Raw genomic sequence first — 23,730 nt, 5'->3', positions numbered from 1 at the left:
TAGCTCACGAGTGTTTGTCTGTTTTCTAACTGAAGATATGCTTGGTGTTTTTTAAAAGGAAATGTGAAGAGACTAATTTTATGATGGGAGAGCTTAGCCTGTGGTTCTTCTTTTCACAGTATGCAGACCTGGGTTCTTCAAAGCTTCACCCCACAGTCCATCCTGCAGCAAATGTCCCCCTCACAGCTACACGCTTGATGAAGCATCCACATCTTGCCTGTGTGAAGAACACTATTTTAGGAAGGAATCAGATCCACCTACAATGGCCTGTACAAGTAAGCATGTGCTTATAGGGTTATTTTAATCCTTTTCAGCTGTTCCTGTACTGTGACTAGATATTATGATCCTGATTAATGTGCTTTTACAGGCTCTGGGCTGGAGTCTGAACTAGTCTTGACACCCTTGTAATGTCACTGGCTTTGTCCACTGCACCCCTGGTTACACGAGAACAGACTTTTTGAAGCCTTTTGCTTCAAAGGCTGGCATTAAACCCAGGAAGCATTTTTATGACAAACAGATGCTCCATCTCTTGCCATCCGCTCATGGGTGGACTCAGCCAGCAGCACGGCATTCAGACATGCGCATCGGCGCAGCGTGGGTACCGGTGTGGGGCGCACACGTGGAAGAAACAATGGGCAGCACTTGTCAGTGGTAGGCATGGATAGGCTCTACGTGGTCCTGCTTAGTATCATCTCTTAGCTTGCTTTCGGTAGACAAGCAGGGAGAGAGCACCTTTCCAAGTCACCTGGAGATGGTCGTTCTTCAGGGTATCCTCAAAGCTCTGTGATGGAAACTGCTTTTCCAATCCTGCAGCAAAAATGAAGAGCTTATCCCCTTGGTGTAGGGGGAGGGTGGTATAACAAATACATCGGGGTATTGGGAGTCCAAGGCAGAGTCGGTGGAGTCAGAATCACTGATTTTGCCCTTTTCCTGCCATCTGTGAACTATACTGCCAGCTGTACTTCGAAAGTCTCTTGTTCAGTTTATGTTTGAGATACTTAGGGCCACAATTTGCATTCCCCCAGCTAGTCCCACCAAGTGTAGCGCAGGTTTTTGCTGAGCTAGGTCTGTCATGTTCCAAATGTGATTTTTGCAGTGCAAAAGTGGTTAAAAAGGACTGAAGAGGAGCTGAACTGCTGGGGCAGGATCAGGTAGAACTTCCAAGGAACTCAACTTCCAACTTCCACAATTAGATAGAGGAAAAAGTAGGTTTATGAGTCCATGCACGCTCAGAGCCACTGGGCAACACACAGAGATGACTTCTATATGGTTTCCTTGCATGATGCAGCATAGTAGTGGCTTTTTCTGCCTTCATCACAGCGAATACAGATGTCCTTCCTAGCTTCCCAAATTTGCACTTAAAAAAAAGAAAGAAAAAGTCTGTTCCTGTTGGAGAGATGCTATCGCAAAGGAAATTGCCCTCGGCAGATGTCTGCTTGCCCACAGGAGTCACTTGGAGCAGAATTGGGGCCCTCTTTTACTCTGTGTTTGCTTTTCACCAGCTGAAGGAGCATGAAGCACGTGGCTGGTGTTGGTTGGAAGGTGTGCTGCAGGGAAGGAGAAGACTGCCTTAGGTAGCATGGCAGGAGCTGCTGCTGTAGGATCAAAGTGGTCTGGGCGGGGTGAGTCATGCAAGCACTTCTCAGGTTATTAAATAGACAAATAATAAGTAGATACTGGTCCCGTACTTGGACCAGTACTGTTTAATATCTTCATCAATGACACAGACAGTGGGATCGAGTGCACCCTCAGCAAGATTGCAGATGACACCAAGCTGGGTGGTGCAGTTGACACGCCTGAGGGACGGGATGCCATCCAGAGGGACCTGGACAAGCTTGAGGAATGAGCCCGTGTGAACCCCATGAGGTTCAACAAGGCCAAGTGCAGGGTCCTGCACCTGGGTTGGGACAACCCCTGGTATCAATACAGGTTGGGAGATTAAGGGATCGAGAGCAGCCCTGCCGATAAGGACTTGGGGGTACTGGTGGATGAAAAGCTGGACACGAGCCGGCAATGTGCGCTCGCAGCCCAGAAGGCCAACCATGTCTTGGGCTGCATCCAAAGCAGCGTGGCCAGCAGGTCGAGGGAGGTGATTCTGCCCCTCTACTCCACCCTCGTGACACCCCACCTGCATCCAGCTCTGGAGCCCTCAGCACAGGAAAGACATGGACCTGTTGGAGTGCGTCCAGAGGAGGCCACCAAAATGATCAGAGGGATGGAACACCTCTCCTGTGAGGACAGGCTGGGAGAGTTGGGATTGTTCAGCCTGGAGAAGAGAAGGCTCCAGGGAGACCTTATTGCAGCCTTCCGGTACTTAAAGGGGGCTTCTAAGAAAGATGGGGACAGACGTTTTAGCAGGGCCTGTTGCGACAGGACAAGGGGTAATGGTTTTAAACTAGAAGAGGGCAGATTTAGGCTAGATATAAAGAAGACGTTTTTGACAATGCACTGTCACAGGTTGCCCAGAGAGGTGGTAGATGCCCCATCCCTGGAACCATTCAAGGTCATGTTGGACGAGGCTCTGAGCAACCTGATCTAGTTGAAGAGTCCCTGCTCATTGCAGGGGTGTTGGACTAGATGACCTTTAAAGGTCCCTTCTGACACCAACTATTCTGTGATTCTAGATACGCTCGTGTCTTTTGGAGTGGTAGGTAGGGTGGGTTACAGCACGAAAAACTTTGATAGCAGGGCTTCTTGATGTCCATTTGGCCTCTTGGCCTGACTTAAAAAACAGAGATAAATGAGAGACCATGAGGTCCAGCATGGTATTGGGAAACGGGAAGGGAGAAGATTCCTCTGAGCTCTGGAAACACACAGAAAACCAGCTTTTCTGTGCAGGCAGAAACAAAGCCAGGGACCGATCCAGCGTTATGCCAGACTGCCGGTGTCCACAGTGCCTCCTGCCCACCATCTGTCCCTTCTCAGGATGGAGGGGTACGCATCCAGTCTGTCCTGCTGCTGAATTAGCACCGGGAAGGAACTGCCACCCCTGAGGAAGAGGTTTATGCATGCCTGTGATCTGAATGTAGGGCAGGATTTTCAGAGGGGCACAAGCAAGCTTGGTGACCAGCTCATGTTAGAAAGAAGTAAATTCGAGTGCCTGTCTCCCCCAGGTTTCTGGTGCAATTTGAATCCTGTAGGTAAAGGTTGTAGTTTCTGATTCTGCAAATACCATGGGATTTTCTGTTATGTTTGTTTGGCTTTTTAATGCTTATTTGTTTGGGGTTTTTTTAAAGTTTGTTTGGGGGTTTTAATGTTTGTGTGGTTTTTTTTTGGGGGGGGGGGGTTGTTTGTTTATTTTCAGAGCTTACTGTAAGCTAGTTTAAAGCTCAGGCATGGTGCCTGAAGCTGCGTTATGATATGGCTTGGCAGGACACCGAGCGCTTCTGAGGCAGAGGAGAGGTTTAATGCCGACCGAGGCGCTGCGCAGCTTCCGTCGCCTGCTGCAAACCCCGGGGCAGCAGTTGAGGATGTTGCAGGGTCTCTGCTAGCATCATGCTTACTACCCCAAACGCCGAGTGGATCATCTGAGCCTCCTCCCTGTGCTTCAGTCACCCTTGCTTGCCCTACGTGTCCTATCTTGGGATTTTGTCCTAATCCAGCTATATTTGTGCTGAAGGGCCCATGTGCTACCCCAGCTCAGCTACAGGGGTAGTAAATTTTGGCAGGGACAGTAAAGAGTAGGTAGTGACGCTAATGTTTTAAACCAGTCCAATTAGATCTGGAAGGGAACATCTCACTGGGAACCAAAACACAAGCGAGACAGACTTGAGTCATGACTGGTAGGAAAATATTGCAAATTTTTTGCATGTTTTTATTATTTTTTACTGCAGAAGTTAATAATATTCATAGGTTTCTCTCAACTTGAAATCTAGTTAATTTTAGAGAATACATCAATGTCCGTTTTCAGCTCTAAACCTGCAAAGTCCCCTTGCCAGTCTGTATAGCTATAAAATCACATTTTCCTAAGTTAAAGCGAATGCTTTTCAGTCCCAAGCTGCTGTGAGTCTCCCCACCACCACCAGCATCACTAAAGAAAATGAACTGCTACACCACTGTCAACTGCTCAGATAAGTATGGGGGGGGGAATAAATACTTCCCCCCCCCCCCCAATTCCTTTAGCATGTTTTTTAAGTAATGACTGATAATTTTGAAATTAGTAGTGCTGTGATACAGTCTGAAATAATTATTGCCCTCAGACATAAAAAATGTTTGGTCCTGATGAGCATTTGAGAATTCCCTTAATCTTAGTATGTATCTTCCAGGAAGTAATTATGCTTTATGTCTTCTTAACTAAGTATTCCTAGCTTCAGTTCCTTGCGCAACATCTCTTTGAAATGAAAACGTAAAGTTACACCTGTTTTTTTTTTTTCCCCTCCCTTCTCTGACACGTAACCCTATTGCTGTTCAGAGCATATTGGGGGAATATTTTTAATAGTATGACACATGGGACAAACTGAAGATTTTATAGTATTTAGTACTGGCAAAAAGTTTACAGTTAACTTTATTTTGAGTGTGTACATGTATGTATTTGTATCCTGAGGGTAATTTCTCTCTCGAGTTATATTTTTAAAATATGTGCATCAGCAAACAGCAGGTTTTCTGTCCATCAAGAAGAAAAACAGTATCTTTGTCTTCAGAAAATATTTGCCTCTGGTCAGTAAATTGTGGTGCAGAAAGGGTTAATCTTACCTGCTTAGGATATAAAGTAACAAATTAAAAAAAAAATTACATATGTATAAAAAAAATTCAGTGAACTAGTGTCTTTGTCCTTGACAAAAGGATGTTGGAAATTCTTAGCAGACCTGGGGCCCCCCTCTTCCAAAGGTTTTGTTCTCCCAGCTGTGACTTATCAAAGTTTTACCCAAGTGCGGTTTCAGGATTCTTCAAATAGGTCTTGTTACATATCTGTAGACTGCTAAAGACCTTTCTCTGTGCCCCTGTGAGAATGCTGATTTTATAGGTTATGAAGTCCCAGCAGTTTCAAAGCACTTCCACTGAAGTTGATGTTTTTAAGACTTCAAGAGGAGCAGCTGACTCTTCTGTACAAAGCAAGTAAAAACCTCTGGTGACTTTACAAAAGCAATAATTTATCCCCCGTTAAAGACACATTGTCCAGTAAGTGTTTCTTGTGCCTGAGTTCTTTATCTTTTCCTAGAGTACTGGTAGCAGTAAAAGGGCATTCATCTAGTGGAAGAAAAAGCAGGGCAATTTAAGCAGAAAAAACTTATAAAAAAAACCCTGACTGCAATTTGTATAACTCCACACAGCTCCAGTGATGAATTTCATAGTTTCCATTATATCAGTACGAGAATGACAGAGCAGAAAATAGTCCTGACTTGGGCTGTACCTTGGTGTCATTAGCTAAATAGTGCTGGGTCCCTGCGGTGCAGGTTGCGAGCGGCTTGCTCTCCATTCATAGTGATCTGGAGTGATCACAGAACAAAACAAAGCCGATCTGCTGTTCCTAGCTTTTGTCTTCAACTGCTTTTCCCCCCAAGAAAAAAAAAAATCAGGATTATTTATTTTCTCTGGCAGTGAGTTTTTCATTGAATCAGAGCAGCTTGAGTTGAAATCATGAAGTGTTTTATCAGTCTTACCAATTTCATAGACTTGAAAAGGGGAATAGGCAAGGGAAATAGAGGAAAATGCTTCTGTTTTATAAGCTAGTTTCATTTTTGCAACACTGCCTGTTTTAAATAACGAATCAAGTTTAATTATCACAGCAAAACGAGAAGATGACAGCCTAAGACAGGCTGTTAAATTCATATGGATTTCTAGCTGGTGTAGCTACTTGTCGCGTTCTTTTCAAGGAACGGCTCATGGGTTTTGACAGCTTCATTCAAACTGAGGGCAAGCGTGTTGCCTTCCCTCCTCTACCTCCCTTGGAAAAATCCCAGTCTTTGCTGTATAGCTTCTGGTGGTGCTGTGACTAAAATCCATCCCAGCCTGCTTTGATAAATTTCCCCTTTCTTCCTCGTTCATTAGCATTCCCTGAGCATATAACTTGCAGATCTCTTGCATGAGATTCCTGCTTGCCATTTTACACTGTCTTCAGGGTGTATCTGCAGCTTGCCCTTCATCTCCAACAGAAGCCTGTTAAAAACAAAAAGCTTGCAGCACCTTCTGCAAGTAAGCAGTCTTGGAGGTGCCTCCAGGTGGGCTTTGCTTGCCCAGCCGTGGCCTTTCCCAGCAGGATGGAGGAAAACAGCTCGCCTTTTGCAGGAGCTCTGGTACCTCTGCAGCAGCTGTTCCTCCTTGGATAGCTTTGCCAGCACCACGCTGGCATCCTGAGCGGGGAGGCTTGGCAAAATAAGCAAGCGCGGTGTGGCTAACCAACCGTGCTAGAGCTTGGCAAGGAACAAGAAGGCTGCCGTTGAGTAGCCAGACACGGCTGTGTTTCCAGTGGCCTGCATAGATCACCATCTGCTTTGGGCTCCATTGAGCGTCTCACTTAGGAGTAATTTGGATGCCCAAGCTTAGGTTTCACTGTTGCCAAATAGCTGATGGGGGGAGACGGGTGCACGCAGAGGAAAGGTTCAGAGTCTGAGTTGAGTGAATACCCCGGTGCATGTCTTTTTTTAGGGCCTAGAGCTAGTAATATATGGGTAGTGGGGCAAGGAGCATGGATCTTGGCCCCGGTGAAGCCAACAGCGACTTGGGCAGAGCAAAGATTTGCGGCTGCCTTCGCAGGAAGAGCAAGGAGAGAACCAGAGGCAATGCCCTGAGGTGGAGTGCTCCTGCTGTTGGGTGTGAGCCAGCCCCGTGTCTTGTCCTTCTGTGCAGGTGGCTGCATCCTGACACAGACCCCTGGAGGTGAGGTGGGAGTGCTCAGAACAAATCCCCATTTTCCCAGTTCTTCAGGTGCTGCTGCAAATGGTCGCCATGGGCTTTTTGGCATGTGAGCAACAGGGCATCTCTTTTCAGCCTAGAGAGTAGTAGAGAGCAGGATGACTGATAATACTGTTTTTACCATGTGTTTTTCTTACTTTACAAACCAGGACCCCCCTCTGCTCCTCGGAGTGCCATCTCAAATGTTAACGAGACTAGTGTCTTTCTGGAATGGATTCCCCCTGCTGATACTGGTGGAAGGAAAGATGTGTCTTATTATATTGCATGCAAGAAGTGCAACTCACACTCAGGTCTGTGTGAGGCATGTGGCGGTCATGTCAGGTACCTCCCCCAGCAAACCGGACTGAAAAACACCTCTGTCATGATGGTGGATCTGCTTGCTCATACAAACTATACCTTTGAAATTGAGGCAGTGAATGGAGTGTCCGACCAGAACCCCGGAGCCCGGCAGTTTGTGTCTGTAAATGTAACCACAAACCAGGCAGGTAAGTGGATCTTCAGCCTGGGGAAATGTCTGGGGTGGGAGCCCGAGCCAGTCAGACCCAGTGCAGACCTCCCTTTGAAATGGGTGGAAATCCTTAGTGTGGAGGGCTGGACCGTGGCCTCTTCAAATATATGTGGGGGTGGTTGTGTCTCACAGGTTATAATTACTGAAGTCTTCGACATGTTTCCTTCCAGCAGGACGCACTTTTAGGATTTGTGGCTTTTTCCTTTTACACTAAGCTACTCGGAGATCCCTCCACTTCTTTGCATTTTGGTGTATCCACCCACTAAACCAGAAAGTTGCCGCTCCTGTTGGGAAAGGGAAATTTCTAAGGGTTCATTTCAGTCCCAAATGCCAATGGCTAAAATGTCCTAACTTTGCAAACAGTTACCCTAAGAAAATTGTTTTGAGTGAGTTTAGGAAATTTAATCCCTCTTCTGCACTCTGGTGCTGAAGTGACTGGTGACTGGACTCAGGCTCGTGAGATGTGGTACGTTGTCACTGCTTCTCCAACAAGGTAGGGCTGAGATGTCATTGTGTACTGTGTCCTTCTTGGTTTTGCACTGTGCAGGCAGAGAACATGTAGCCTGGTTTGTTCCTTTGTCCAGGGCTCAGATCTGTCTGCCCTTCCTTTGCCCACCAGTTGAAAAGAGCTGTCACCTTGGACGCAGGCAGGGAGTTGCCATTGTCCCCTGTCATTTGGAGGTGTGATGGGAGGCAAAAACATGATTACATCTCTTTCCACGCACATTAACACACCAGGCACGTCACACGGCTTCTGTAAGCCCTGGAGACCTTTCTGTCCTTCTTTTCTTGTCCCTCATGCTCTGTGTTTTAGGGTGTCTCCCTTTGCCTACCTGGCTCGCTTCCTGCCATTTACTTCAGGGCTCCCCAGTGGCACTTGGCCGCTGCAGAGCCCTTCCAGGAATGTGAACTGGTGGCATTTGGGACCGTGAGGACTGTGCTGCCAGATCACCAGAGCCACCTCTTCCCTTCTCCTTGCAGACAAGGCTTAACCAAGAAACCCGGTGCGGTATGCAGCGTAACAGCTAGATGGAGATTGGCAGGTCCTCACCGCGGAGCGGAGAAGTGCTAGCTGGAGCAGGGCTGCATTTCATTCCTGCTACCCAGCTGTACCTGCGCGGGCTTGGCAGCCAGCAGCAAGAGAGTGCAATTGCATCACACTTCATCAGATACCTGTCCTGGTAATTAGACTGGATTGTCAAAGTGTTGGACAAATTGTTCGGGTATATCTCAAGGAGAGGAAATAAAGGCTTGCTGGGGTTGCTGCTGATGGATGTGGCAGGAAATCTCGTGGAGGAACATCAGTGGATGGCAGTATGACACCTGTTGAAGGCACCTGCTTAGTGCAGATCAGTGGGTGTCACAGTCCTAGTGCTGTTTACTGTTTTCCCATTGTGAAGGCAGCTGCCAGTAACTCTGTTGTTGGAAAAAGTACGTTTTCCTGTTAGTGGGTTTGCGTTAGTATTTCATTGCTGGCCTTGTTTTTTCCCTGATGTGTGGAGTTAAATCACGTAAACCTCAGTAAATGGAGCTGCATGAGAGGAGATGATACCCTGCTGATCAGTGCAGACTGTGAGGAAATGGTCCTGGTTTGTGAGTTATGTCCCAAACTCCCCATAGTTGCAGCAGGATTTATCCACATAGCTGCCTTCCTGTGCATCAGGCCAAGAATAACCCCCTTGCACACTTCTCACCTCCAGCCTTGTGTTGAAAGGTCCCTTACAGGAAATGGTAGACCTATGATGAATGTGGGTCATGCTGAGGACAAGTGGGTAAGCGTACCTTCTGGTTCAGTCTCGCTGTCTACCCTGGTCAAGCCGCAATCAAGGTAGATGCTAATGGATCAAGCCATGAGTGTTTAATTCACTGTGTGGTGTTGAAATTGCATCTGTATGGTCTTATGCTTGATTCAGCAGGAGGTGAATCAAACCTCTGTCCAAAGCAAGGAGTGGTGACTATATTTTGTTGTGTCTCTGGCTGGTTCCACCACTCTTTCAGGAGGAGAACCAGGCCTGTCTGCTTGAGCTGCGGCATCAAACGTGCTTCCCAGTAATGTGCTCTTTCGGCACTCCCAGGGGGGATCGTTGCTTTGTCCATGCCAGAAATAAAGCAGCCATAGAGGGGGACTTTGCAAATCAGACTAGCTGCCAAGCATGGAAAGTAGATACCTGTTTTCTTAAGGTGCCTCTGAAAAGCATCCTTTGAGGCAAGTAATGGAGGTGTGCAGGTGGAGTGGTCCATGACTGGCCATGCCCAAAGATGCTGAGTATCGCTGAAAAAGCTTCACCTTCAGCCATCCTCTCTCAAGTAAGAGCAAGCAGGCACATGGGGCTTCAGGGAGTTTCAGCCCACTCATGTTCCCCCTGAAATTACCACCAAGAGATGCAGCTGTGGGGCCTCATCCTTTCCCTTGCTCAGATTTTCTGATGGTATGATTACATTTTCATGAAGGCTGGTGTAATGAAGTTGAGTCACTAAAGGTAGTGACACAAGGCCAACTGCAGCAGTAGGAGAAATCCTGCTACAAGAACTGCTGGCTGTGGAAAATGAAAAAATTGCATGCTGTGGGATAGGTCTGGCTGCTGGAGTCCTGCTGTCAGGTATTCACTAACCCAGCACTGCAGAGAAATGCCAGCGTCTGTTTTGTTGGTTTGGCTTTTGTCCATCCCAAAAAGACCATGCTAATTTCAGGACTGCAGAGAACACGCAGGCAGTGGGGTGCTGGGCACACCACCTCTTCTGTGCATGGGAGCTTTTGACAGCAGAAATTACCTCTGGTTTGCGCTCTCGAAAGGATTGCTTCCTGAAAAAAATGTGTTTTTCTCCAAAATAATTTGTCTCCCTTCCTCTCTCCCCAATTTAAAATAATGAGAAAAAGAATTGGCACCGGCAGTCAGTCTGGGATTTTCAGACTGATGTAATTTTCCTCTGAACTTTTGAGATCACATTTGGAAATACAGCAAGGAAACAGTAATGTTTTGTGCACAAGAGGAGGCATATCAGCTAATCTCAGCTAGTGACCCAGCATGCTTCTGCTCTGACGGTACTTGGGATGGGACCAGTCCACGTGGGATGCAGTGCCCTTAGGCTCTGGATACAGGACTAGTTCCCCTGTGACCCTCTTTCAATCCCCAAACCTCTGTTGTTTCTGTGGCATTTTGCAGATGTTGTCTGCTGGAAAGCATGTATTTAGAAAGGGTGAGCAATGCCCCAAGCCAGGGGAGGTGGAAAGTGTGCTGACCTCCATCAGGACTACCCTAGAGCTGCTGCAGGCACAGAGGACCGTATTCCCTTCGTAGGCACATGGGTTGGCCAAAGCATGGTTCTCCCCTTTGGGATTGCTGCAAAATATGTGCCCAAGGGACTTCCCAGCACAGATGGCAGGGAGCCATCTGTAATGTACTCTCACAGCGCATTAACAAGCGTGCCTCGTGCACGTGGGCTGCAGCCCAGTGAATAATTCATAAGTGGCAATGATAGGATTGAGTTAGCCATGCTTTTCTTGTTCGTGGTTTTGCTCAAGTTTTCATATTTTTGAAACTGCCACCTAATGCTCCTCTTTAGATGGTTTCCAGAGTATGCATATGCCACTAATACTGAAGTTTGCTTTTCAAGTGACAACTGTGTGACTTTTTTTTCTCAGCGATTTCACCAAGCTGGATGATTAAGAAACGCTGTCGCTCTGAACAGAGATGTGCATCTCCCTTGAGGTCTTTCATCTTATCTGCCCTGTATACAGAAAGCACCTACCATGACGTCTCGGTCAGAGATGTGTGTCTTATAATGGGTCCGAAGGGAGCAAGCAGTTGTGATTCATGGTTGCCTGCGTGCCCGTGTATCATCATAGGAGCGCACTGGGAAGATGCAATGTTTAAAACCTTCCCAGGCTTAAAACCTTCCAAGAGTATTCACTTTAAGTCAACCTAAAGAGCCGAGCAATTTTCTTTGCTTTTTGTTTCCAACATCTCCCATGCTGGGTATGGCTTCAGGCATGGAGCTGACCTGGAGGTGGGGGATGTGGGAGTGAGGCGGTTATCCTGCTGGCATCCCAAATGCCATGGACTCACTCTCTGTGTGTGTTTCCAGATAAGCTCCTTGCCTGTTTCCTGTTTGAAAAATTGGAAGCTGGTGTCCAATCCCCTTCTGTGACCTGTATGATATTTTCGAGCCTTTTGGGGGAGAAGGGCAAGAAAAATCCAGACGTGCTTGCTAAGAGGAAGAGTTGTCTAATGCCTCGAGGAGACTGCATGCCCAAGGCCAAACCAGAGATACAAGTTGCATCCTGTGGTGCAGCAACGCCTTTGCTTAAAAGGTGCTGGAGGACAGGACGCTGGCAGCCTGTACTGCTGTCTGGGGGGCATAGCTAGGTTCTTCCTTGACCAAAAAACCCACTAGATGGTTAGAGCAGCTGGAAAGCTCTTGGAGCAGGGAGGTGTGCCGGGAGCCGTGATCCTCACTCTGTGCAGACTGGGGTGCTGCACTGGTGGGGATCAAGGGAGAAGGGGTTTTCCTTAGCACTCAGGATGTACCAGTCTTTGAAAAGCAGCCAAGGGCGATTCAGAAAGGGGAACTAACAATGTAGAGCTTGTTGCAATCTTATGTCAGCAGCTGCGTGCTCTTGAAACTGATAGACTGCAGCCCTGCACAGGCTGGGAAGAAAACACCAGAAAATAGGCGAGAAGATGGCTGTGCTGGGAAGTATGTTTTCAGAGATTGCCTTTGGGAACGTACCAGTTCAAGTCTTGTAAGGTTCAGGGTCCGATTCTTGCAGCTTTCAAGTCCCACAGGCTTGTTTGGTTTGGCTTGGGGAGGGGGGCGGCTTACTTGTTTTCTTTAGGAATAACAAAAAATTTCCAAGAGGATGCTGCAGTAGATGCAGCATGTTGCATCCATCTCACATGAGAAGCAAAGACTGGTTTTGCAGCCATACTTTTCAGCCGGAACTGCTGACCTAGGGCCTGCAAAAGCTTAAGCAGATGCTTATTTTTGGAAAACTATCTTTCCACAGCCAGGGTGGTGAGCAGGGCTTGCCTGTAAACATGCATTGTAACAGTACTTGACCCACTGAGCTGCATCATCTTCCCAGCAATGGTCAGTAGTGGGTACCATGGAAAGGGTCTGAGCATGAGGCAGACACATACCGATGCATCCTTCCAACCTCCCGGGACAACCCCTTTGTGCTTTATAGCCTTTAATGGATTTTTCTCCCATGAATTTGTCTAATCGTTTTATGAACCCCGAGAAAATTTTAGCAGCTGCAGGCAAACCTGTATGAATTCTGTATGTCCGATAATTTAAGTTGTGCTTTAGATTCACATTGGTCAGAGAGGAGCCATTAGTGGCATAAATAGAGGGTTTAAGGCTTGCTATTGCCCATCTATTTGGAAAGCACTGTCATTTAGAGATACCACACTAGCTTCCAGTGCATTAACACAGGTATTACAGCATTTAGCCTAGAACGACGTACTCTTAAAAGCGTGTAACCTTCCATACCAGGATGGGCTGCTGGTGGGTTGACTCTGGCTGAATGCCAGATTCCTACCAAAGCTGCTCTATCACTCCCCTCCTCAGCTGGAGAGGGGAGAGAAAATAAAAAGAAAAGCTTATGGGTCGAGATAAGGACAGGGAGAGATCACTCACCAGTCACAGGCAAAACAGACTTGACTTGGGGAAAATTAATGTAATTTATTACCAATCAAATCAGAGTAGGATAATGAGAACTAAAACCAAATCTTAAAAACACCTCCCCCCTACCCCTTCCTTCCTCCCTCAACTTTACTGATTTTCTCTACTTCCTCCCTGACATCGGCACAGGGGGATGGGGAATGGGGGTTGTGGTCAGTTCATCTCACATTGTCTCTGCTATTCCTTCCTCCTCAGGGGGAGGACTCCTCACACTCTTCCCCAGCTCCACTGTGGGATCCCTCCTACCGGAGACAGCCCTCCATGAACTTCTCCAGCATGGGTCCTTCCCACAGGCTACAGTTTTTCACGAGCTGCTCCAGCCTGGGTCCCTTCCATGGGGTGCAGTCCTTCAGGCACAGAGTGCTCCAGTGTGGGACCCCCACGGGGTCACAAGTCCTGCCAGCAAACCTGCTTCAGCGTGGGTTCCTCTCTCCACGAGTCCACAGGTCCTGCCAGGAGCCTGCTCCAGTGTGGGCTTCCCATGGTGTCATGGCCTCCTTCGGACATCCCCCTGCTCCGGCATGGGGTCCTCCCTGGGCTGCAAGTGGAGATCTGCTCCACCATGGAGCTCCATGGCTGCAGGGGCACAGCCGGCCTCACCGTGAGCTTCCCCGGGGGCTGCTGGGGAACCTCTACCCTGGCGCCTGGAGCCCCTCCTGCCCCTCCTGCTGCTCTGGCCTGGGGGTCTGCAGGGCTGTTGCTCTCACATGTTCTTCTCTCTCTGGCTGCAGTTGCACATTTTTTTTTTCCCCCTTCTTAACTACATCACCCCAGAGGCGCTTCCACCATCGCTGAAGGGCTCGGCCTTGGCCAGCAGCGGGTCTGTCTTGGATCCGGCTGCACTGGCTCTGTTGGACATGGGGGAAGCTTCTAGCAGCTTCTCACAGAAGACACCCCTGCAGCCACCCCGCCCCCACTACCAAAACCTTGTCACACAAACCCAATAGAGGCCAATACAGGGGTATTTTAATAAGTAGAGGTAGACTAGTACTGCCTTGAAGACCACGGTCTCCATTGTGTGCATGTGCATCCTTGAGGCAGGATCCTTCTGCCGGCCGTGAACGCCCTTTGTGTCCAGGGAGGTGCAAGAATGGGAATCGAGCTGCCAGTGAGGGTTCAGGCAGGAAGAGAGATTAATTTAATTTCTGAAGTCCTGTCCATAGGCTGGTAATCAGCTTCAAGAAGTATTTTGCTTTATTTTTTGAAGCGTGCTCGCATGTAATCGGACAATGCAATTGTAGGTAGGTAAAGAACAAACACGCAGGCCAAAGTAAAACCTGAAAGCCAGCATTGCACAAAAGTTTGATTGTTTGAATTTTTTTTTTTTTTTTTTTGTGGTGGCTGCATTTATTCTGAATCCACAGTCCTATTCCAGAGTCATGAGTTCACCCCAGCCCAGATGGCTGGGTGTCTGCTACCAAATGAATTATGGATCAGCTGAATATTTTACAGTTTTATTTATAACTTCCCAGTCGGTAACTGCTACTTTTTCATAGTTTGTTACAAGTCTTTTTGTTATACTTGGAGTATTAGAAATATGTGCTTGAACATTGAAAGAATTCTTTGGAATATGAAAAAAACCCCACCAAACTTACAATACGACTTCTAGTTAGAGGTTATTTTCATTCTTGAAGTATGTGAGATGACCCCATTGTTGATATGTGAGAACATTAAAAGATGAACTAAAAAGCATTTTCCTGCATCTACAGAGAGACCTTTCAATTTTGACGTGAAATTAGAACATCTTATTTATAAATGAAAATAAAAATAGTAAGAAATAGTCATCCCCATCCACCTTCCTCCTAAGAAAGAGAAAGGTGCTGAAGTTCTTGTGGTGAGGTTCAACCAAGAACATCTGTTGTGTGTTGTACAGTAGGGTGCAGGTTTTACCATCTCCCAGTGGCAGCGAGACAAATACCTTTACGGTAAAGCATGCATGAAGTCTCCTTCAAAGCATGCTACTTGTGAGGCACTCACATGAGCTATGAAGAGCAAATGCCAGGTTAAACCTGGGGAAAAATTATCCACGGATTGCACCCAGATGCTGCCGTGCCTCTGGGGTACGAGGGAGCGAGAGCTGCCCAATATACCCGGCTTGAGGTGCTTGAGGATTTCTCCGTAACATCCCAGAGCTGCTGGGATCACCGCCAACAGCGTAGCCTCAGGCTTGGGGTAAAGTAGCAGAGTTTGGGCAGCCCAAGTGTACCTTTTTAGAGGTGTATAAGGAGCAAATACTGAGGTTTTCCAAAAAGCGTAGCGCAGGCTATGCTGTGATCAGATGTGGTAAGAGCTTCACAAGGTCAGAGCTGTAAGAGACGTGTTTTTCGAGAGCGTCGCTGGTGTTACGTTGCAAGAGTGATAGCGCTGGTTTAAAATTTTATTTCCCATTTTGCTGGCATATTTTTAAAGGATTGCCAAGTAATCTTATATTAATCTAATTCTAATCACCTTACAACACAGTCTTTGGGGCCAAGGAGTTCTCTTTGTATTGTGCTGAGCACAGTACTTGGCAGAGAGGAAAAGTAAAGCATCTAAAATGGTTTCACTGCCCAGGTGACATCAATGTATAGATGATTCTTTTTTTTTCCATGAATGCAGCTTCTGAATTTTACTGCTAATAAATTCCTATTCAGCTCTTTAGTCTCAGTCTGCAAGCTGATAATTCCTTTGTCTGATGCGTTATTTCTATTAATTTAGCATTAAAAGTAGTTTTACATTTTTAACAGTCTGCATAGATGATACTTCTGAAAGCGCTCTTAAGACACCAACACTCAAAAATAGCCAAAAAAGAATGTAAAAATACTTCCAGCGCTGTTAGAGAAATAGCAGGGGACTCGTAGGCATTTAATAGGCATCCTGCTTGCTCTCTGGCTGCGGCTTCTTTACGGTACTGAGTGAGCTCTTTGCAGTAATCTCCCTCAAAAGTTAAATACAACAGTGGAGGAGCCAGAGTAGTCTGAAACGTTTGCGTTTCAGCAGTTGTGCACTGAGTGAGCTGTGCCATGGAAACACCGCTCGGGGTATAGCAACTTCACCGGCCATTTCTCCTTTCCCGTGCACCTACCGTGCTGGTGACATGAATTCGAAAGAGCGTGAAGGTGCAAGTGTGCACGTGGCAGCACGTACGCGCTTGTGAGTATACGAACACGCAGGGCGCGTGCTGGGCAGAAGACGGAGGTTACCCGCCCTTGTTTTACGTGGGTATCTGTGGCCGCTTTGTGAAGATCACACGCTTCAGGTGCCTTTCGCTCTGTGCTGCAAGGCCACCTGACAGTTTTCTGGCCCTATTTTCCTCCTGCCTGTTTTCTTTTGCCTTGAGCCCGACCTCTCCTTAATATGCAGTTTGTAATTTATCCATTTTTTTGTTCATTCAGACAGACTTTTTTCCCCTCGGTTGCTGATTCACCTGATGTCTGCACCGACGGAGCAGGCTGGCTTCTGCATCTCGGGAAGGATTTTGCTGTATCCAAACTGAGCTCCAGCTCACAGTGTGCATGAATTACAGGTTCCCAATTCGTATTTTACAGTATCAGACTGAAATGCCTTTCTCCCCTGGGTTGCTTGTTATGGGAGAGGCATGTTTCAGCGAGGCTCGGAAGGTTTTTCCACATCTTCTACAGCGGTTGCTATTACGGTTGCACGTCAACAGCAAACCCCTTGCTCTTTCCTCGAAATACATTTGAAATGCTACTTCTGGCGCTTGTGTTTCTTGCAAAGGGTTAATGTAATAGCAGTAATGGGGCTGGGTAGTGCTTTATCCCAGCTTACTGCCCCTCCTCTTCTTGCTCGGGGTGGGAGATGACCGGAGACTTCTACCTGGAGAGCCAAGAGCAGCGCCAGGCTGACAGCCCAGCAATAAACCATATTTCTTCCACAGCAGCTGGGCCAAAGTTCAGCTGCATGCAAATACTACAAAAAGTTCCAGAGTGGGAAGGCTTTAATTAAAACGCACTTCAGATGTGCTCGTTTGCCGCGGTGGTGGAACGCTATCTGCATCTCCCGCTCCTGAAGGAACAATCCTGATCAAAGCGAGTAACTAATGGGATTTCCGGCTAGATCAGTACAATAGAAATCACCAGGAGGAACGCGTTAATTATTTATTTATTTGCCTGCTTCTTCAGGCTTGATAATTTTTAAAAACGCGGGGTCTGATCAAAAGGCCCCGTACGAATCGATGCAGGACGCCCACTGGCTCTGGCGGCACTGGGCGAGGGGTCTTCTGCTGCAGTGCAGCAAGCCGGGGCAATGCGTCGCTCTTCGCCGAGTGGGGCCGAGCACGCGGCCTGATCCTGTACGCGCTTCAGCTTGGGCAAGCCTTGGCGAGAGCGCTGCTCTGTGGAAGTCGATGGAAAAATTTGCAAACTCCGTTATGCATTCGGCAAAATCCACCCTGTGGGTTTTGGCCAGGGGTGGTGGACAAGCCAAGTGGTAGTAAGGGGCCTTTTGCCCCCAACCCCTTAGCTCTGCAGGGCCTTTGGCAGAGAGGGATGAAGACGCCTCAAAAGCAAATCTGCAGAATTAGGTGGAAAATGCCAGTGGAGGGCACCAGCACCCGCTCGCTGCTTTCCCGGGAATACACGCCGCAGTTGCCCACCGTGCTTCGGCATCCTGCTGTGCAAAACTTGTGCATCTTTGCTCTGTGCCCCTAAATGAGATGAAAGGAAGCAATATTGAGTCAGGTAAAAGCAGAAAACTGGTCTTGCCTTCCCTCCTTCGGTTTGCAAGGGTTTATGGGACCCTGCGTGCAATTCATTCATAGCTTCTTCCCAACTTTCTGCAGTCTGCCTCGATCCAAGGAGAGACAGTGGTGCTCAGCCAAGTAGAATATTAATTGCGCTCTCTCCTGAGTTGTCTTTCACAAAGTTCAGCATTAGTGTGGCTTATTACAGGGGATTGATCGGCACCTCACCGTTATCCTGTCATCTCCAGAGCTCTGCCTTCCCCACGATGGCTTCCTGCCTCGGATCATTAAACCACACAGCTCCGTGGTTCTGCCTTGTTCTCCTGAGGGGTGGCACCAAGAGCATGAAATTGCTTGCTGACCTTGCCAGAGACTAAGTGGCGTGAACCTCTAAACGCCTGGCCATGCAAGGACAGTTTCCACAGAGAGGTGCTCTCACTCAGTTCAGTAAATGGGAAGACAATTGCTGCAAGAAATGACTGGGTTATTTAATTTATTGTACATCTCTCTGTACCAGGTGCGACACAGACCCTGCAAGGAGATGGAAAGGAGCTGGAGGATGGCTGGGCAAGGTTGCACATGAAGGCACAGACCCATCTCCGCCTTTTCCAAAATTGCAGACAGCAACTAGCAAAGCTGGGTGTGCGTGAAGGACAGAAGGCCCTGTGCTTTCCGCAGAGGTGATGCACCAAACCCTCTGCTACGTGTTGGCTGGGGCTTCGAGGGGGACTCCTGCCACAGTCAGATAGGCTTGTAGGGCTTCGGGTGCTATTTGCAACCCCTGCAGAACACCTCTATAACACAAAACAAATCGCCATAAAGTAGTCAGGCAGTTGATAAGTATTGCTTGTGCTCAGATAACAACTGTGCATCTGTCGTGGCCTCACACTGTTCCTGTATCTTCTGATATTAGTCAATGAATGATGACTGCTGTTTTACATTCAGCTTGTAGGGTGTCCAGTTCTTTGTTTAGGACAAAATATGGAAGGGAAATACATGGTCATTATGCAAATTGATGCAGTAAATAAAGGCAAGTTGGCTCAGCTTTCTTGTAACCAGACCTTATGGATGCAGCATCATTGGAAGGGGTGCCTAATGTCAGTAAATTGCTACTTCATTGCCTATAGCTTACGCACTGCCTTTCGTCAGGGAGGTTTCTTCAGACATCTGGTCTGTTGATGTGGAAACTGAGGCATGGAGGTGCGGTGTGGCTGGCTAGAGGGGACACACCAGGGTTGGGACTCTTCTTGTTGCTCCTCTGCCCCTGCTGAGGCCTTCCTGTAGGGCTGGAGCCCTGAGCTGCTTTGGAGATGTTTCCTAACCTGTTTGCCAAACTGACTTAAAGAGCAGATAAGTGAGGCCGGTCAGAGTCCACCAGAGATGGGCTGATGGTTGGGTTTTTGGGTTTTGGGTTTCATGGGGTTTTTTTCTGAATTGGTTTCAGTATTACTGTGGTTTCAATTTCACTGCAGCATGAAAAATAGAAATGTCAGTCAATGGTATGTTTATCCAAAGCATTTAGTGCGCTAAAGTATGCTGAATAGCTTGGAGAGAAGTGTTGGCGTGGGGTCTGTTTGTTCCCAAATCTTAATTGTAATAGTGACGATTCCCTTCTTCCCTCTTCTACACCATCAGTCAGGAAGGACAATCTTTGATCCAAGTCCAGCTGAGTGCAAGGTATTGTCTGCAGTACATTTGTTTGGTGAACTGTGCTTTGTCTGCTAAAAACTGAGCCGTTAATAATGTGACAGTGTCCATTCCAAATGGTCGCAAATTCCAGTGCCCAGGCAATTAAATGTAACTACAATCCGGATCCTCTTGACTTTCTATCCAGCAGGAGAGCAATTGCTACCTCTTCAGTAAATAGGTTTGGTTTTATTTGGCCTTTGGCAGTAGTAGTATTTAGAGTGTCTTGGCAACTATTCACTGATAAGGGTCCAAAAAAAGCACTTAACAAAATTAAGCCATAGCAGTAATGAAGTGCTAAAGATGCTGACACTTTGTTTATCCCCTTGAGAGCTTAGCAAAGATTTCAGCGGCTCCTCCAGGTTTCTCTGCCTCTCTTAACTTTTGAACCTGGGTCATGAGAGAGCATCTGCCAGGGGCTGGGGAGGAAGCTGCCTCCCAGCCAGGGGCATCACTGCACAGGGCTGTGTCAGGCTGTCCTCCCCTGGGATGCTGCAGTCCAGGGTCACGCAGCCCGCTGGTCCCCAGGGCTGAGCCCCAGGCAGGTGCCCCAGGGCTGCGCCAGTGGTTTGATGGGAGAATACCCAAATACCTGAACTAGGGGACTGCCAGGTCTCCTGCCTCCATGTCTCCTGCTCCAGCTACTCTGCGTCATAGAAGTAATGATGGACTTACGGAGATGGGGCATGCACATGGCTCCTAAACCATTGGACCCTGAAAGGTCTATGTCCTTTTCCACGGCAGAAGAGATTTGGTGCCACATCTGTAGCAGTGCTCCGGCACGCACAGCAGCCACCTTCTCCCTTTGCCAGGTGAGTGCTTGAAAACTTCAGAGATGCCTCAAGTCAGACGTTTTTATAGCTGCCATTTGGCTGAATCCAGGAGTGTTTTCCTCTTCAAGAGAAGCAGCAGCTATTTTTCACAGACCAAATGAAGCCACCTGTTGAGTTAGCTGGGCTTCACTCGGTCCCCAGGCAGCCCTACACAACCTTTAGGGCCCAAAGGAGTCTTTGAAGTACCATTGAATTTCATTGTTAATGTCTCAGTCATTTACCCTGAATGGAAGAGGGTTGTTTTTTTTTTTTCACTCCCAGGCATGAATAAACTCTCTAGATTGCGGGAAATAATCCCTCTTAAAGGAGAGGTTAAAGCACTGTCTGTTAATATAAGATGGGAGGAGGCAAGAAAAAGGAAACCTGGTGCTGAGCTGTGCCTAGGACTGCTCCAGTGCTTCTCGAAGGCGCTGGATTTTGTTCAGTGATTAGCAATGGAATAAATCAGATTAAGGGAAAGGAGCTGATGACAGGATGATACATGTGTTGGAGAAGGGGAGGGAGTGGCAAAGGAAAAGCACGTAATGTGTGTGACTTTAATTATGTGGAAGGTGGGAAGATTGACTTCCCCATCCTGAGTGGGTTGCGAGTGAAGATACATTAGGGGTTGATGAGGTCTTCCCGAAGATGTTAGTAGTGACTTGGAAGAAAAAAGGTGCACTCGCTGGCAGTATTTATGAGAGCTTTAATTACATTTCACAGACTGAGTTCCAATTAAAAGGGAAGGGGGAAAAAAAAGTAAAGAGGAAGGAAAAGATGTACAGCATGTGTTAAGAGCATGGTGATAAATCTATGGCTAAGGATAATGGTAAACAAGGTAGCTGTACATCATGGCATCATTTGCACACTTCTATTTTTAGGTGTTTATTCCAACCTCCCTCCCAACTCCCATCACAAGCAAAATGCTCATAAAGGGGTCAAGCACAGGCCTCTGTTACTCATCTTCAAAGATGCAAGGCAAAGGTCATTTGCAATTGCTGCGCTACATGGCTATTACTTTTTTTTTTTTTTTTTTGCAAAATCATTAACTGTGTCGTAAAACGGCACTCCAGAAAAGGCAGACAGAGACAGATTGCAACATTTGTCTCTGTGTTCATGTGAACAGTAGAAAAATATTGCTGTCATTAGTGCATCCTTTCACGTTGTGTTTAATGCTGCAGGTTCCCACACTTAGAATCATAGAATGGTTTGGATTGGGTTCAGATTATCCTTGTTAGAGTCTCACCTAACTGACTTCTTACCCAGATGACCATGATGTCTGTTTATTTTAATATCAGGAGGTAACACTGACAGGGAAGATGTATAAATTGCTCAGCACTGGCTTAATTCTCTTCCTACTGCAGTCAGTCAGGGACTTTGCCATTTACGTCACTGCAAGGACGGTACCTCCGTGTCCGAGTGGCTTTGGCACATCTCTCTCGTTACATCCGTCTCGCATGCCTCAGAAAAACTTTTCTGTGGTGTAAGCTGTTTTCCAGTATCTCTGCAGGCGACGCAGGTAAGAGATGTGTTTTGTCTAATGGCATCAGCATTAGGCAGGGGGAATACCTTGGATCTTGCGGTATTGTTAATTAAAGCAAAGGTAAGTCTGCAAACAGTTCATGACAGACACTGAAAATTCTGGCTGGGGAATAGCAGGAATTAGCTAGTGAGATTGCTTTCATTTTAGATAACATCATTCCTCCCACTGATTAATAAAAGGGCTAATAACATTTCTTAATAGCAGTGAATGGCTGCAGTGAAGCCCTGGCAGTACTTCAGCGAATGGGAGTTTTTGCTCTTCTGTAATTCCATGATCATACTTGGAAAGATAAAATGGATCAAAGGAAAAAACTCCCTTTTCTTTGGTGCTGTGGAAACCAAAATCCTTGTTTATTTGAAAGTAGCTGTGCCAGGTGTAAGGTATGATGGAGTATAATTGCAAGGTTCATATTTGGTAATTAGTATCTTGCAGCCATCTTAATGCTGTTAAGAAACAGGCATAATTGCATGTAGGATGCGTATATTTATCATGGGAGCTGGCACTTCAGACCATTAGGAAGTATCTGTAGCTTGCTCTGCTTCATTTAGATTAATCTAGTTTAGGAGACTTAAGAGCCTGTCAAAGAGATGCTCCCATCATCCAAGTGGTTGTACTGTCAAGTGGTAGGAGAATGCTCGGAGAGGCACCAGATGTTTCCCATAACCCTGCTACAATAACATTGTGGGTCCGTGATACTTATGCACTTCCAGAGGTTTCCCTGCTGGCTGCAGTGTTCACCACTGCCATTCTATATACACACATAAAAGAAAAAAAGGAGTTGGCGAGGGCCAGGAGGGAGTAGTGTTCATCTCCATTTGAGCTCTCTTGTGCAGGGTATTTCTCTGTGCCAGTATCTGCGGAGAGAAACCTGGACTCCTGGGAGCCACTGGGAAGAGGCTTGCCTATGAAATAACCCCAGCCACACGTCACAGGCGCTGGGCTCTTCAGCCTTAAATGAAAACATTTTTCTTGTTTTCTTGTCAGCCTGTCAAAGAAAGTATAGGCAGAAGCAGATTATTGCAGAAATAAGCAAGTTCGAAAGTCATAGCTAGGAATAAGACAGGAACAACTTGCCAAGGGAAGATGATTTTCAATAAAAGATCATTATTAGCAACTCAGTAGCATTCAGGGCTTTTTAATGTGTTTGGGAAGGGATGGACAACGAGGACCTCAGGAGAGAGATTGTTTCGGCTGCAGGCCTAAAGCTACCGCCAAAGATGGGGTTGTATGTGCTTCAGCAGAACATGTTAATGGTGAACCTCGTGGTGCTTTGCAAGGGACATGAATGTCCCTCCCAGGCATTCTACAGGCTGCCAGAGAGAGTGAAGTGATTTTCCCCAAGGTCACCCAGCAGTTCAGCAGTGGGGCCAGGAAGAGACTAAAAGTCACCAGGGTCTGGTGGCACTGCACTTTGCTAGAGTCGAGATCGAGCCATAAAGTTAGTTTAGTTTATTTGTGTGTCGCCTCTTCTCCCCCACATTTCTCAACTACTTTTTAGTGCTCTGTGCAGGAATACAGGGATAGGGATTGAATCTTATTGTACATCTGGGTCCTTCCTGATGATGACAGCTGAACGGTACAAGACCATAGATAGGATCTCTTCCAAAATGAAAGAGTAAATTTTTTCTGTGTTAATCTGTAGCTCACCGTAGGTCCCTGTGGTCTTCTGTTTCACTCATTTCTTTGGCTAATTCAGTACCTGGAGGGATATATTATGTTTCCTCTTCCCTTAGTGGAGCAAATTCTTGTCTTAGTTTTATGGAAGCTACTTCTGATAAAGTTGGTGAGTAGTCTGTCATGCAGACAAATGCATGATGTCTCAGGTAGATTTGATCTTCCCACTTTTTTCCTCTGGATGTCTTCACAGCTCCTGCTTGTGTTTCTGTTTGGGCTCTAGAAATTTTGGCTCTAAACGTAAGTTTTTCCCCAGGGCGTTGAGAAAGCAAGATTCTTTGGTGCATGA

General features: G+C 47.0%; 1 protein-coding gene across 4 annotated transcripts in view; it reads left to right on the top strand.

Annotated features, from left to right (window-relative positions):
- EPHA5 (EPH receptor A5) overlaps nt 1-23,730 on the top strand; it is a gene marked incomplete at its 5' end in the record, with an annotated part of 202,357 nt that overhangs the window by 110,394 nt on the left and 68,233 nt on the right. For all 4 annotated transcript variants that reach the window (XM_081999323.1, XM_081999322.1, XM_081999325.1 and 1 more), the window contains 2 exons: nt 120-275; nt 7,002-7,337. In XM_081999323.1, the coding sequence (XP_081855449.1) occupies nt 120-275; nt 7,002-7,337 (492 nt within the window). The remainder of the gene's footprint in view (nt 1-119; nt 276-7,001; nt 7,338-23,730) is intronic.

Source organism: Phaethon aethereus (assembly GCF_964289735.1).
Source record: "Phaethon aethereus genome assembly, chromosome: 4".
Lineage (NCBI taxonomy): Eukaryota > Metazoa > Chordata > Aves > Phaethontiformes > Phaethontidae > Phaethon > Phaethon aethereus.
Note: the sequence above shows the minus strand (reverse complement) of the source record. Positions and strands in the feature narration are given on the sequence as shown.